General features: G+C 39.7%; 1 protein-coding gene across 1 annotated transcript in view; it reads right to left on the reverse strand.

Annotated features, from left to right (window-relative positions):
- Nucleotides 1–16,936, reverse strand: part of CA10 (carbonic anhydrase 10) — a 153,384-nt gene that overhangs the window by 75,931 nt on the left and 60,517 nt on the right. The window contains exon 4 of the mRNA XM_054278701.1: nucleotides 7,979–8,121. Within this exon, the coding sequence (XP_054134676.1) occupies nucleotides 7,979–8,121 (143 nt within the window). The remainder of the gene's footprint in view (nucleotides 1–7,978; nucleotides 8,122–16,936) is intronic.

Below are 16,936 nucleotides of genomic sequence, written 5' to 3' on the forward strand. Positions count from 1 at the left end.
GTGTTAACAGACGACTCGTCACAAAAAGGCCTCAAAAAATCAAACAAGATAAAAAAAATCATATGAATCACATGATGCTAGTTCAAAGGCTTGGGAGATTAGGTTGAGACAAATGGGTAAGTAGATGGCACAAAACTTTGCATGATAAGAGGAATATTCTGTCAAAAACTGGCATACATCCCTGTGCTTCCAAACAATATTCTTCTGTAAATATATATCTATAAAGGAAATGTGGTGTAAGCTGTGAAAAATCAGGATGAAACATCCATCTGGTCGTGGGTAGCCTGTGGTTTGCTTTTACTGAGAAGGTTTCTAATAAGACGAGACAAAGTTTTTAAGCCTGGAGTTGAGATTGAGGGGCATGGATTTCCTGTTGTGGCTGATGAATCCAAGGATCTCCAATATCACTGCCTTCTGTCCATGCCAAATCTATCTTGGCAGGGAGGTTCTGAGGGCAGAATTTCTGTCTCCAGCATTCAACATGTCCCTGGGCAACATCAAACCAGGAGGGCTCTTTAACAGTGTTTCTGTGCTTCTAATTGAGCAATACTCAGTAAATAGCCCCATATCTGTCCAATAGTGATTTACATTCCAATCCATCTTCGTGCTACAAAAACCACAGCAGCTCTGTGGGTTTTTTAGTACCATACTGAAAGAAGAGATCACAAATGTATATCTGCATCATTTCAGCCACTCAAAAGTAGCTATTAATGTCCATCACATAAATAATATGCTTAACCAAAGCAAACACACAAATACAGTTATTTGGAAGGGCTGTGACAATATTGTAATACATTTGTATGATTTAAAATAATTCACATGTTAATCTTCTTTTTCCCTTCAAAGGTTTCTTTGCTCAGCACGTTTGGACACTGTTTTTTGTAGAGGTCTTAACTAGTCCTATGTGATACAGGACTAGAGGAAATACACAGACAAAGCTAAACATTTAGTGAAGGCAAAGGAACTTCAAAGGACCTTCTAAGTGCCACCTCAGCACAGCTGTGCTGCCATTGGCATAGCCCTGGAAGACACTGTGATTTAAAGTCATATATGTGACAGGTTTCTCTGTACTCTTCGCAGAGTGGCAGGAAAAGGGGGACTACAGAAATGTGAGTGCACAGGTTTAATATCATCACCAGCCAATTACTGTGTTGGTATGTTGCCTCCAGCTGCTGGCTGGGACACAGAAGAAAGGATAAAGGAGTAAAGGCTAAAGCTGTTCCTTTTTTCTTTTCAATAATTTCTTTTTAAACATCTTCAGAGAGGAAAGAGACACAGATAGTTCTTATTAGCCCTTGCTCACTCTTCTCCTTCCCCTTCCTCCTCACCCCAGTGTATATCCCACATGCATCTCTGTGTCAGCATGACATATTACTGTGCTCTGTGAAACATCTCCTGCTGAACATCCTGCCTGACACAGGTGGCACTGAGTTGGTACAATGAATAAGAATGCAGTACACTCTCCTCTCCTAGAAAATGCTTATTTTCATCATCTTCTTCACATTTTCCAGTTCAAACTGTGCAATGATTTTTGGCAGTCAAGTTAAACTTTATTTTCTTATTTTCCCAGCTTAAAAGCTAAAATGTCCATTGTCAGACCTACCCTGGTAGTTTGGGTCTGGTTGTTGTTCAGGATACAAGCAAGGACTTGATAAAAAATACCTTGCTGGAGGTAAAAGTGCTCAGTTCTAATTGATTCTGTTGGAAATTACATAACACAGACAAAGAATTACTGATTCAAACGCTTACTAAGTGACATGGCCACCACACACCAACAGCACCACTATGAGCTCTGAGTGTCTGTCACCTTCTGTACAGGAACAACACTTACCAAATAAAAAAGGGTACATGCAAAGGGATTATTTAATCTTTCCAGTTTTCATATAAGGCCTATAAGCCCCTGCAATACACACTGTCCCTTATAGTAAGAACAGTTTTATACCCCAAATTTATGTACATTTTCCTCCTCTGCTGCAGAATCATCTACTGATGTTTTCCCTCAGCCTGCTGGATGACACACAGCTTAAATGAAGAAGCTGCAGAAGTACATTCTTGTGCCTGTTCAGGACTCATTCCACGGGTGATCTGTGTCAGAGACAACCAGAAACTGAGAAGACACCAAGATGCCCATCTGAGACTTCACATATTGCAAACCGATGCAATCTCATGGACACTGAAGCAGCAAGGAAAGAAAGGTCCTGATATAGAGTAAGGTGCAGATCCTAAACTTGTTTTCCCCTCTGCATGATCTACTAACATCAAAGTCTGCAGTCTACATCTGAAAAAAACCAGCATATTTTCCAGTTTTAAATTCCATACTGAGGGTGAAAAAACAAGTTACTGTAACCTGCTGGTTCCACTGCAAGTTCACTTACTAACACACAGAGCACGCAGAACTGTAGAAGAATTAGAAATGGTAAACAACTATTTAGGCGGCAATACTGTGCTTTGTTTTTTATTCATTAAAGTTTTTAAAGTTTTTTATGTTTGCCTCAGACTTTTGACTTCCCAAAGCTACTCTACATCAAAAATGATTACTAAGACCTCTAAAAGTATATCACAAGTCAGTTTACAGATGACATTGATGTCTTATTGCTATCCATTCCTCCTGGACCATTTATAACATTTAATTTTTTATATTCCTGCAGTGCTGAAATATGGTTCATACCAGTATCTGTCCTTTTAGTAATCACCAAAGCAAACCTTGGCAGTTGTCATATATTGCACTCTTGAGAAAAATGCTAGTAATACTCTGAATTGATTGAACAGCATGGAATCAGAACTAACTGGCAGAGAAACCATTTAACTGATTTCAATCCATAAATCTCTTTTCTCCTACCCTGTTTTAGTTTAGAAGCTGCTGAATGTAGCCATTATCTTGTAATGTATAGAATGAACCAATTATTTATATGGATATTAATTTAAATACATGATTATATTCATTAATGCCCCATATGAGCAGGCAGATGTGTGGATCTTGCTGATTAACTTTCATTTATGCACACTGAGCTGCAGAATAACAGTCCTCGGCCAGCAGACATCAATTCCTTTTATTTCCCCAGGGATCAACATCAGGTATAATGTCCTGGCTTGCCTTAAAAATAAAGTGGTTTTAAACAGAACTTTACCTGCTTTAGGCAACAATTTCAGTCCTTGAGTGTGACCTAAAATGACTCATAAGACATAAGGGCACTGATGTGGCAAGGTTTAATTACTTGGCAGGGATGCACTTGCTGTCTAAAGCAAATGCTGCTGCTCAACATGCTTTTACGAGAAAAAAGAAAAAAAATTATGGCCAAGAATTGTACTGAGTCCTAAAGAATTCTAGAAATGGGGCTTTTGAAATCAGGTCCACAGAGAACCAGGAGACCAAAGTCAGATGGGCTACAGAGAGACAAGGGACAGAAACTGGGGGACCAAAGGCAGAGCTCTTGCAGAGGTGAATTGAGGAAGGAGCCCCAGCAAAGGACCAGGTCAGTGGGAAGTGGAGTGGTTTTTCCATCCACCACAATCACCCATGACAGGCTGGAAATCCCTGCTTTGGAGACTGAAACCCAAGGTGCTTCCTGCCTGAATATAAGATATCCTATTGTGCTGATTGCTTTGGTGCTCAAGTGAATACAAGGCAAAAAGAGGAGAGAAAGTAAAAGGGTGCCATTCTTTGTGACATGGAAGAGTGTGATTTGCAAATGAATAAGGACTGGCATTGTTTATCAGAAAGGGCTGTTTATCTGAAATGGACTGCTTGGTAAATTCATTAAAATGGATACCTAAGAGACAAAGCTAGGCCTGAGAGAGAACTGGAACCTGGGGAGTTTCCTCAAAAGCAGCATTTCTTCTTCTGCATGCAAACTCACTAAATATCTTGTGCTGAGGTTCTGGATCTTGAAATCCAATTATCTGTGTCAATGACAATCAAGGCTCCAGGACCTGCTAAGCCACTTTCTCAGGAAATGGAGAATCACACATACAGAATAAGAGCACAACTCAGAATAACATCTGATGGTTCTTGAATTGTAAATGTGTGACCTGATATTGACCTAAAATCGCTGGACAGCACAAAAAGTAATATATCACAGGTCACTGCAACCTTATTGCAAAAAAGTGGATCAAAGAGGTATAAATATTTGGCAAATAGCCCTGCCATCCCTTTTACTCCTGTAATATATGTTAGAAATAATTCATGCTAAAAAAGAATGTATTTGTGAAATCCAAACAAGTCTCTGACCACAAGCAGCCCAGGGACAGATGTCTACTTTGGAATGCTGAAATTCCTGAAGGCAGCAAGAGAATAATACCCCGTTTGCCTATGAATAGACGTGCCCAGGGTGATGATCGTTCTCCTCCGGGGTAATCAGGAGTAATCATCACCCCTCGACTGATACCACGGTGTTACTGGGCTTGCAAGGGTTTTTCAGGGGTGAAGAGAGAGACCAGAATCTTGATTCTATGATCAGAAGCCTGGATTTATTATTTTATGATATGTATTACTTAAGACTATACTAAAAGGAATAGAGAGAGAGATTCAGAAGCTGCTAAGCTGAGAATAGAATAGGAATGAATTAACAACGGAGCTCTCTCTGATTCTGTCTCAGAGAGAGCTTGGTCTTTGATTGGCCCTTGGTTGTAAACATGCAGCATGGGCTAACCACAGGTGCACCTGTTGCATTCCACAGCAGCAGATAACCACTGTTTACATTCTTTCTCTGGGGCTTCAGTTTCTTAGAAGGCGGAAAAACCCTAAAGAAAGGATTTTCCACAAAAGATGTCTGCAACACCACTGCGATAACAGAAGGTGCCAGAAAGATACACCTGAATACGCCACTTCCCCTGACATGAACATGTTCAGGAAGCAGCGACTGTCCAGCCCTGCACAGTGAAAGAAATTCTCATGCAAACGTGGGGTTACAAAGGAAAGCGGGGCACCTCTGCCTCAGGCATAAAAAGCTGTATAAAAGCTGGAAACAACATCCGTGAACAGAGGGGGATGCCATGCGATAGAGGTCGGACCCAGGTTCACCCAGCGCCCATGCCGGGCTCGACGCTGTCCCTTTGGCTGTGGTGGTTTTGAGGGCTGTATTTGGGACGCAGAAAAGGATAAATAAAATCTTTTCGCGTTTTTTATAATTTGGCTTTTTGATTGATCATTCATAACGCTCCTGAATGGAATGGGAAGAATTTTCTCAGCCTCAGACCAGAAATAACTATGAAGTTGCCTGCTGTGTGATTGGGCTTTTCTCCCCTTGTAGCAAAACAGTGATGTTGTCCTTTATACCCTCCCATCAGATAATTTCTTCTCTTAAGGAGAAAGAAAAATATTGCTTTATTTCCAAGCAGTCTAAAAAATAGTAGGAAAGTCTCAATCTGGTTTACTAAAAGGCTTTCACTACAAACAATGAAATAAAATAATTTAAAGGAACTAGAAAGGGATGTGATTAAATGGAAATTTTAGACACAAATTCTGCAGGTGAGAAGGGAGAACTAAACAGGTAACTGGTTTACAGAAATTAACCAATGCTTTCCACTAAAAATAAAGCCATGGGGAAAGGACTGGCAAGGTGTGAAAGGAGTGAGAGGAGATATTAGGTCAGTGATCATAGATTGGTCTTGGATTCTGTTCCTGTGGATGAGTCACTTCTGTTCCTCATAAGCTAATTTCCAAAGTGAAGCACATGAAGTAGATATGTTGCTTTCAAAATAAAATAAATATTTTTTAAACTTGATAAAATTAAACTTCTAAATTAATAGCAAAAAAAATTGTTAGGAATTTGAAATTACTGTTCCAAGAACAACTGAACTGAGTATTTCCTTCCATCTTGCTCTTACAGCTTGAGTCTCCTCCCAGCCCCTTTTCCAAAAGAGGTTTATTACTGTGACTCTGTGCAAGTAGCTGTCTTTCTTGTTCACTGTGCATATAAGCTAGCTTATTATAACTTTGATTTGAAACCACATCAAATCCCTTTTTTATTTATTCATTATTTTTCTTAGGATCAGTTCCATAAAACCCTTTCATATACAGCATAATCACAGTCAAATCTCCAAGAAATTCCCTGGCTGCCACAGCAATTGGTTCTGAGTGCTGAGAGCCGAAGTGTTTCAGCCCATATGAAACACACCTCTATTTTTAACATACAAAAAACATTACTGAGGAAGTGAACACAAATACACTACCTGCCAAATCAAATCCTCAGTGAAGCAAAGAATGAACAAAGAATTTTTCATAAGGCATCAAAATTGCAATCTTTTTTCTCAGAGGAGAATTTTGCTTTAACCATTTTGGAAGTCTCTCAAGACAAATCACAACAAGAACAAATCCTGTTCTTGTAGCATGATAAAAGGTCATCAGCGGCAGTATTTGCGAGCAAGGTAGGTGTTAAAGATAGGTTAGAAATTGTAAAATAGTTGATAGATCATTAAGCACGTACTGTTAGTTCGGTTATTATATTGTAAAGGGGTTAAAAGGGTAGTTATAGGAAATATGGTACTCAACTTACCATAACACACCTCAGTAAAGTGCACCACGAGCCAGCCTGGACAGAACTGTAATGGGCCAATCGAGCACCTTAAACCTTCATGCAAATGAAGGATCCAAAAAGAAACCAATCCAAAGGGACAAAAAACAGGATAAAAAGGGGCTTCTGACCCACTGAATCCTTGCCACTCCATCTGGGACATCGGGGCCATCGCTGCTGAGCAGCCCCAGCATCGGCGCTGCAGCATCCTTGACAGGAACACTCCTCCCCTTGCTTTAGGCCTTTCCTTTTCTTATAATAAATGATGAAATCACTTCAGTACCAGGAGCCTGCTCTCGTTTTTATCAGTAAAAACCTCATCACTGATACAGCATCTCCCACTCTGTCAGTGCCTCCAAATTTTATCAATAATCAGACATTTGCTTCACTGTGAGCTGGTACAAAAACCCAGCTGACTTCCTAGAACTGCTGAAGGCATTAAATATTCTGAACCTCCTGCATTTGAGTCACTGACAACTTCCATGTCCTTGAATTTCACATTTTGTCATTCTGTAATTTATAAATTATACGAAATGTGTAAGCCTTTGTGTACATAGCAGAGTCATCAAAACTCTGAGTTTTGTTTTTTTTAGTTTTTGGGGTTTTTTTAAATCAAAACAAAAAACCTCTACACATTTCCATTTAAAAAGCAAAATGTGGATATTATCCTGAAATTTGGGCCACAGTTGGAAACATTACTGTCTTCCAGTAGTAACAACATCACCATTTCAGCATTTCTGTGATAAAGCCCAGATAAATTCTGATGTATTTCACATGTGCCACCAGGACTTCCATAGGAAGTACAGAGCAATTCCTAGAATGTCACACTGTTTCCAGTGGACATCTCATTTGTCATGACAACAAGGGAAGATAAATAATTTTCAAAAACCTTTTGTTGGAGTCTCTACTTGCTCCAGTATTGTAATTCACAGTGCCTTTTCACCTGCATGGTCTTACCCAACCTGTGTCACACTGGTCTGTAACACATGTAGTATATGGCAGAGATAATTCATGCTATTAATGTATAAAATATTGTAAGATCCAAACTATGTCTTTTGACCATCCATATAAATTATTTGATCATTTATAACACACAGGTTGGGTAAGAGACAATTGCCTGCGTGGAACAAGCAACAAATACTTTAAAATACCCTTTTAGGCACCCCAACATAAGAAAAGCAACACTAAACCATTATAAACTAATGAGTATTGCCAAGACTGCTAAAAGGTTCACATGTTTTATGTATAAAATAATTTCAGAATTCAAACATCAATCCTTCAGCTGGATAAACAGAATTGATTAGTTCAGTGATTTGAGGACAATCTTTAAAACATGCTACATTGTTATTCTGCCTCAGAGCTGACAGATAAAAGTAAACCCTTTAGAAAATAAAAATGTAGCAATTTGGGTTTTTTTTAATCTACTAACTCCATTTATTTTATACACCAGAACAGAGACCACCTACCTTTCTTCCCCCTGTGTTTAGGCGAAGAGGAGTTAGGAAGGGATCAAAAATCATATGGCTGGTTTCAATATTGACAGGTGACTGTCTTTTCCCCACAGAGCAAAGATTCCAAGCTGAGTTCACCAAACCCCAAAAGGAGGGTACTGCAAAATATAAGAAAGTGTAAGTTTAATTGAAGTCTGGAAAGATTGTGGCAGTGCATGCCAGGCAGATGGCCAGGTAATTAATCTTGTCCGATTGTCTGTACACACACTTTGAAACTGAAAACGGGCAAATTCATCTTGCATCTGAAATTTAAAACTTCATACAACAAGACCAAAACATATGATTTCACATAATTTTGTATCAGGAAAGAAGGTGGATTAGTTCTTTTCCTCTCTGATGTAATCCCATGCGAAACAGCTAGAAAGCAGCTAGAAAAATAATGGAAGAATTGAGAGCTATTCTGGTGATGAGTACCAAGGATTTGCTGAAATAAACATGAGCCTCCCCTCTCTAGAGGAAAGCAATGAGAGAAAGGTGTCCCAGAAGGATGTCCTTCCATAGGGACAGCCAGCTCACAGATAATGGCATAGCCTGCAGGGAACAGTCTGCATTTGTGCTGAGAGGAGCCAACAGTTTTCCCAGGATAGGAACTGGGAAAGGTGTGTGCTGTGTATGACATCTGAATTGCCTGTCTACAATAAAAAATCATGCCGGACTCAAAAGATCTGGGTCCTGGAAGGGCTGTGGACAAGTATCCAGTATGAAATACTAGAGGTGAGGACTCTGCTTTAGCAGCAACTATAGAAGCAACACTTTTTGCATCCAAAAAATTTGTAGGTTTGGTGCTTGGTTTGGTGTTTGGTCATGGTTTAGTTGTGGGTCTGGAGTGTTGGGTTAAGTGTTCTATAATCTCAGAGGTCTTTCCCAACCTTAGTGATTTGATGACTGTATAATAGCTATCCCACTACAATGAATTCACTTCTCTTTAGGAATGAAAAACCTTGTGTAGTTGATTTTTCTGTAAGCCAGTGAAGAACCAAATAGAAATGAAGAATCTTATTTAAATTGCCACCAGAATTAAGGTGTTCTGGGTTATTTTGAGCCTTTGTTTAAACAGGGGACAGAAGCCAGAAAACTTCAAATACAGGAAATAAATAGGGTGGCTGGAAGTAAGGGAGCGTTTTCAAAAAATGCTGTCCAAATAAGAAAAAAGGAAAAGGTGATAAACTCTGGCCAGTTAAATAAGAAACTAAAATAAGACATGCCAGAAGAAGATATCAAAGAACAATTTCCAAGGGTCCTAAAAGCCGCTAATGACTTTTTTAAGAGTATGAGAAGCAAGGACACTGGCTGAGTGTGCAGGACCAGCTGGTGATCAGGTTGTAAGAGCAGCACAGGAAGCATTATGTGTCAGTAAAACTGTATGAATTCTTTTCCTTACTGCTCACAAAATGGTGTCAAGGGATGTTCCCACACAGGAGCTCCTTTATGAGGAATGAATCTGAGAAACTGTCTCACAATCAAGCATCAGAAAAGTGACTTTTAGTACAAACAGATAAAATTAACAAATTCATTCAGGTCAGACAGAACTCTAGGATGAATACCACAGTGATGTGAACTGCCAAAATCCTTGCTTAAAATCTGCACCAGTCTTGGAGAGACAAAAAGCGGCAAATGTGATCCAATTTTTATGGTGTTTATTTTTATAGGTGCTTGTTTTTACCAAGGTATCTGCTGTGATCCCTGTCAATGACACGAGGTGAAGTTTAGGCAGGACAGTCAGGTTATTTCTGTTTTACTGCATCAAGCCTGTAAATTCCTCTTTGAAGTTTGCTCAACTTCCAAGAGCACAGATTCTCTGAACTTAAGTTTCTCCAGAGTTCATGAATTTAAATGAAAAGTGTCAACTTATCCATCAGCACATCTTTGTTTATATTTTTAAGCCTTAGCATTGGCCCTGGCAATGGAATAAAACACCATAAAAGATTGTATTTGTGCAGTGACTATTCTTGCCCTGTGTAATTACTGGTACCTCAGATAAAATCTCAAGCTACTTTATTGAGGCTGGAAATTGGAACCACAGAGAGAATCAGTAATCTGTGTACATCAATAAAGCAGTCCATTAATTATTTCCACCTACTCAGCTTGAGAAAAATTATCATACCAATTCCTCTGGATAACCACATGACCTGCTCTGCCTCTACATAAAAGCCAAAGGTAAAGTCATAAAGGCTTTGAGAGATAAATCAGGGACACCAAAGAAATGACAGAGTATACAATGACATTCATCCCAGTAATTGGTCACAGAAATCTCCAGACTGCAGTAATATTAGACACTATCACAATGGCTTCAAATTTGAGAACTGAAAGTGTTCTGTTTTCTTTTTAGCAGCAAAGTGTTGACAGCTGAAATATATCCTCCAGAGTAAGACAGCATTGCCATTATTCAAGAGACAGTAAAAAAACTTAAAAATTTTAGCAATAAATCTTGAAACATATAAAAAATTAAAATTTTAAAGAACTCCAGCAGCATCATATTCTATACTGCTCATTCCTAACTGGTCCATTCAAATGTCATCTTCCCTCTGTATGAAGGATTCTCAATGACACGAAACGTTCAACCACTGCACTTGTTAAATGAGAGATAACAGAAAACAGGAAGGGGAAAATGAGGTTTTGAGATCCTGGCATGATAATTGTCTTTTAAAAAGTGGCTATTTTCTGCTATGCCTTTAATAAAGACATCATGCAATACCCTCTCGAATTTACCTTTTAAATTATAGCTGCTTATTTATGCCTAAATAAACATTTTCTTAAATTAAGAGTTACATTACCTGGGAAAAAGTATTTACCAATCAAAATTAGTGACCTCTGGCCCTGCAAAGCTTTTGCTTATTTTTATCTACAAATTTAGGATACAAGTGTAGAACACAGTACCACTCCTTTCGCTACAGTGATTAAACCAGACTAATTCACTTCTATAAATTATGTCAACTAGGGGTAAAGAGTAGTTATACAACAGTATGTAATTATATTTTTCTCTGCCACCCTCTGGTGAGTTCACACATACTAAAACTATACAATCAAACACTAATGCTTCTGAAAAATATAGGTCAGCTGCTTGTAGAGTTATTTACAGATGCTTCTCATATTGACTTTTCTCTTTTCATTATTCACATGGCAGAAGTAGAAAGGAGCACCTAGAGGGAGAGGTATATCCAGGTCCAAAACTAAGCAGGTAACCCTTCTAGGGTCAGGGTCACTAAATTCCTGAGAAGATAATGTGTTTCTCTCCCACTCTAGTCAAAAAGATACTATAGTTTTGGGGGAAATGGGTTTTTCCTTGTAATATGAATGATGGTCCTGTTGGTGAAAGATTTAGCACAACTATGGCAAAAAAAAACTGGAAATGAAAACAGATTAAAGAACAGTTTGGTTTAAAGGTTAAAAAGCAACTGGGATGTTTAGTGGAGCTGGCACAGATTGATCATTAAAGTGTCAGTCTTGGGTAAGGGAAATCCTTCTTGGCAAATGAACTAAAAATGAGAAAGGGAGGGACAGCAGCATCCTCTCCCTGTTTTCCATGCCCAGGGCTGGATCTGTGCCCTGCCTGTCTTTGAGTGGGACATTGGGCCCACTTCCAGTGCCCAGGCTGTGGCTCTGCCCAATGAGCTGCCATGAATTACTGCCACTCAGCTGGTCATTGCTAACCAGGCCTGGTCAGCCATCAATCACTGACAGGGTTCCACAGATTTCCCTCAAACCAGGCACAGACACAACTGAGAGCATTTGCCTGGCACTCATTGTAATTTGGGGGGTGGAAAACAGGGGGAGTTCAGCCTGGAGTTGAAGCGCAGACTGAAAGGGAAAAAGTTGAAAGGCAAAAAAAAGCTGTCATGGTCGTTCTGGACCTGAAATGGGACTTTGCATTAAAATGCGGGAAAGCCAGATTTTGAGCAATCCTGTGATCTCTAATCTTTCCTCTTCATGTTCTTCGTCTTTGGGTTTTTTTGTGGCTCATGCTGTAGAACTGGGGACTAAGGCTGTGCTGTTAAAATGAGTAACTGTTCTGAGACAGGATGAGTGAGATGTAAGACTTTAAAGAAGATCCAGAAGAAAGGTGAAGAAAGCCTCAAATAGATGAAATTGAACAGAAAAAGTTGTTCAGAGAAAAGTAATTCGAAACTTATTGTTTTAAGGGAAAAGACTGCTTATCCAGCAGATACCTTGAGCTCTATTCTGTAGATTCAGCTTTATTTTAATGTCTTTGGGTTACTATCGATCCTTCTGCTGAAAAATATAAGTTAAAGTAGGAACAAAAAAAAAAAAACAAAACCCAAAAGACAGCATATTTATTCTATCGAAAATGCTTTTTCTATGTATCCCTATGCCTTACAGTATACTGTTACTAAAATAAACATAACTTTCAGGTATTAAGTTGGAATTTAACTATTTATTGCCAAATCCAGTGCATGCCTGCTGGTGCATCCTTTATTAGAATGGGTTTACTGAGCATCTCACTCTGGAACTGCAGGGCATGAGGGGATTCAGTTTGGAGAAGGCAGGTGTAAGGAGCACTCAGAAAAGGTTATTATTTTTGTGTGTAATAGCAACCCCTCAAGAATTACTTGTAGCTCTGCACTATTTTGGTTTCCCACAAGGCTCCTGCAGTTAATGACAGCTGGGAGGCAGAAATGTCCAGCCTCTGCTGACTTGCAAAGACAAGTGGAGAGCCAGCACAGAGCTCAGCACTGAGTGCTGCAGTTTCTATCTGTAATGACTATTCAAGACAGGAACAGTGATGTTCCCTGCTCTGGTGTTTTCTGGAGAAATCAGATTTCTCTGACCCTATCCCATAGGGCTCTGGCTCTGCCTGGGAATGCTGCTTCTGCAGTGAGATTACAAAACACTCTAACTTTGATTATTTTTGGAAAGGCCAGAAGTGAGCACAGCTGACTTGATAAAATTACTCACAGGCTGGAAAAAATGTTTTCTGGGCAATCCTGATCTCTTAGAAGTCCAACCTGGTCCTGCCAAGCCACAACTCTAAATAGAGTCAGAACTACAAAATACTTTGGAATGGAAAGAAACCTTGGCTTCCCCTCAGAGACTACATCAAATTATTCAGGTAATTGCTGGGCAGTGATTGATCCTTCACTGAATGATCCATTTTCCTTTTTGTGGTGAAGACTCTCAAAGTCTGATATTTCTTTTGGGACAGAATCTAGTCCCTGTTTCCCTGACCACCTATTGTACACACAGCATGTGGCACCCAGCCCCAGCAGCCAGTGAAATCCTTATCTAGGAAAACTCAGTTCAAGTGCTGAGTTAAACCATTCCAAGGTATTGCCTTAACTATTCCACCAAAAATTAGCCAAGAGAGGGCAGGTCATGTGCTCTTAAATGATTTGTGTGTTGTGCTGAGGCGCTGAAATGGGCAGGATCTGCTTTGTTGTGCTTCCCATGAGTGCAGGGTCTGCAGTCTCCTTGGATATGGCTCATAGGGTGGATGGGGGAGTGTCACAGGGCTTGCAAGGGTCTTCAGGCTGAAGAGAGAGACGAGAATGTTGACTTCATGTTCAGAAGGCTTGATTTATTATTTTATGATATATATATATTACATTATGACTATACTAAAAAGAATAGAGAGAAAGTTATCAGAAGGCTAGCTAAGCTAAGACTAGAAAAGAATGAATAACAAAGGGCTGTGCCCCAGCAGAGAGTGAGACCCAGCTCTGCCGTGAGTGGTCAGTAAATCCAAACATCCACAGGAGACCAATCACAGATCCACCTGTTGCATTCCACAGCAGCAGATAACCATTGTTCACATTTTGTTGCTGAGGCTACAGCTTCTCAGAAGGGGGAAAAATCCTAAAGAAAGGATTTTTCACAAAAGATGTCTGTGACAGGGGAGAACAGGCCGGGGGTGACACCAAGGAGCCAGAGCTGGACGATGGTGGGGGCTGTGTCCTAAAGCAGGGCTGAGCTCCAAGGCAGAGAGCAGACTCCCAGGACAGGCTGCTCAAGGGATGCCTTGAACACAGCTCAAGGAGGCTGTACATGGGAGCCAAAGGGCAGAACACCACAACTCACAGCAGCAACCCAGGGACAAGATCAACTCTGCTCTGAGTGCAGCAGCAGGAATGGATGCAGGAAATGGGAAAGGAGTGGATGCTCCCTCTTGGATCTAAGACAGAGTTTGGGACTGTGCTGCTGTGTTGCCACTAGTGTACAAAACCACTGTGACACAGGAGTAACTGAGCTGTGAAAGGCAGGTGTGCTCAAGGTTAGCTCAAACAGCACTGCAAGCAGGACCCTTAGTTATTTTCAACTAGCAACTCCACAAACTCTGACTGAAAAGCTGTTTAGCACAGCAGTGATCTTTTCAGAGCACTCCTTATCCAACTGTTTCTCTAACTGGTGGGTGTCTGCATGGCTCAGTGTCAATCACATGGCATCACAAAAAATGCTGCTTATCTGACCAGTGCTGGCAGGGGGCCTGAGTTTGAAAAGCAATAACCATGTGAAATTCTCTTTCTGTGGCTTGTAAGGACTTACCTAAGCTTGTGAAAAGTGCCAGTACACAGCACACTGTTTACATAAGAAATGCAGCAGTGCATGAGCACCTTTTGAGTTGCAAGGTAACTGCTCCACCTCGAAGAACATCTCAGTGGCACTAAACATCCTCCAGCAGTGCCAGGGGACGCTGGTTAGAGTGGCAGTGCCAGGATGCAGAATCCAAAAAGCAGAAACTGCTCTCCAGTGTGTCACAGAAGGGCCAGGGTAGCTCTGGAACACTCCTGACAGCCCATTCCTGCCAGAGACTGTAACAACTCAGATGGAATGAGCATCAATTGCTTCCAAGGGAGATGTGTAAAAGATAATGAATGTTGCCTTTTTGGCTGCCAAGATTCAATATAAGATAGTGCCTTGGAGGCTTAATTACTTGTGACCTTCACCCAGAAATACATCTTAAGTTGGGGATACACAATTTGATGGTCTTTCTAGCAGTAGAGGAATAAAATCACACCTGCCTTATGAAAAGGAAGGTTTTAGTAAGAAATGTGTTAAATGGTTGCATCAAGATTGATTAGAAAATTTATAACTATGCACATTGAAAAGACTGCAAAGGTTTCAAGAATCACCTTATGGACCCAAGCTTCTAAATCAACTCTGAAATTCATTATGAATATCAAATACACAAGGTAATAAAAAAAAATTGCCCAGAGGCAAAATCTGTAGCTTCATAACCACTGAAAATATTAACCTCTGTGTCACAGGCTAATACTTTTAGAAATCAATGCACAGAATAACCCTGGAAACAGAACTAACTGAGCTAGGTCATGGTAATTCCTTAGACTTTGGAACTACCAACTCTTAACTGTTACTACATAATATTTTATTAGAAAAAAAAATATTCTGACTTATGTTTCCACTTGATATTTTAGGTTTAATTTGAATTAGCTGAATAAACCTACAGTGTCCTGCCAAAGCGCTGTTCAGAACAAACTGGTCCCATAAACTGACCAGTACCTTCCATTAGTGAACCAGTCTGGTTTTAACACAAGCAAAAAATAAAGCGCAAATTTTGAAAACAAATTGTATTAACTGACCTGAATACATTTCGTGTTAGTTGACATGATTTCCGTTTGTGCTCTCAGGGAAAAAGAGAACACAGACTCTTATTCATGGCCACAATGTTTATTTTTCTGTAAGAGCCTTGTGTGTTTCAGGTATCTGGCAATGTGATTTATTTTTATTATTTATACATTTCTAGTAGAAGTAATATCCAGAAGGCTTGGAAGTACAGATTAGCTCTATTTAGCATTCTTTCTTCTGTTTAAACTTCTAACACAAAGCTACCAAAGTCAGTATCAAAAAACCCACTAAAATTGCCATATACAAATTCATTACAGGTACCTACTATTAAGAGGTTTTTTCAGTATGACCAGTCCAAAGAAAAGTGAACATCAGTCTTGCAAACCAAATTGTATTTTTCTGGTTTATTTAGCCAAGTTTCAGCACTGCCTCAGGCAGAGAGGAAATTTAATGAATTTTTGAGATTCTTGGGACAAAGAGAACTTTTCTTTTAAAAAAAGCTCTTCATCTTGATCTGTGACAATGCATAAAAAACCTTTTTGATCTGAGGTTTATGAAAGGTATTTTAAGAAGTTCCTACCCTGCTTTTCAAACAGCTGTAGAAATATTGCTGAACTGGAGTGGTACACGTGGAAATAGAATCCCTCTTGGCCTGAAGTCGTCTTAGCAGAAGAGCAGCAAGAGTTTAGCAACTACAAACTACACGCAGTGACTAAACTTGCTCCACTTCGCTTTTCTTCTCTAACAGAAAAGAATGAACATGTTATGAGGAAAATGGAATGTGTGTATCTCAGAATAGTAGAAAGCTGAATATGAATCACAAAACCTTAGCAAAACAAATACTCTCATGGCTGGTATTAGCTGCATTATTTTCCTAAAGTCTGCACTGTACTACCCAAACTTTCCTTGACTATTTAACGTTTGTGCAAGAGGAACAGGGCAGTCTGTGTCTCTCAGGCAGGCAATTGTCATTGGAGGCTTTACCTCCATCAATATTGATGCCTTTTCTTTGTTCTGCACTATTTGCTGTTGTCAGCTGAAGTAACAGATACATCTATTATGCTGCCAAAGGAAACCAGCAGAGCAATAGAATGACAATTCCTGCATCACTTACAACCAGCCTGCTACAAGAGGAGTATCAATTTAGTGTCTGTAGCATTAACTGTGGCCAATTTAATAGAAAAAAAAAGTCTTTATACATCGTTTCTTGGGATTTGGCCCAGTGATTTGCCTGTCAGTCTTATGATGTGAAATAATACCTTTTGCTGTATTTGCGTGCGAGTTATTCAGAAACTTCACAAGGCCTGTGTTCTTGTTACACCACTGATTTGCTATGACTGTGCTTTTTAGTAATAATCACTCCTTTGAAACCTT

Source organism: Melozone crissalis, unplaced genomic scaffold (assembly GCF_028551555.1).
Source record: "Melozone crissalis strain CALT ecotype California unplaced genomic scaffold, PUWL_Pcris_2 ptg000026l_1, whole genome shotgun sequence".
NCBI lineage: Eukaryota > Metazoa > Chordata > Aves > Passeriformes > Passerellidae > Melozone > Melozone crissalis.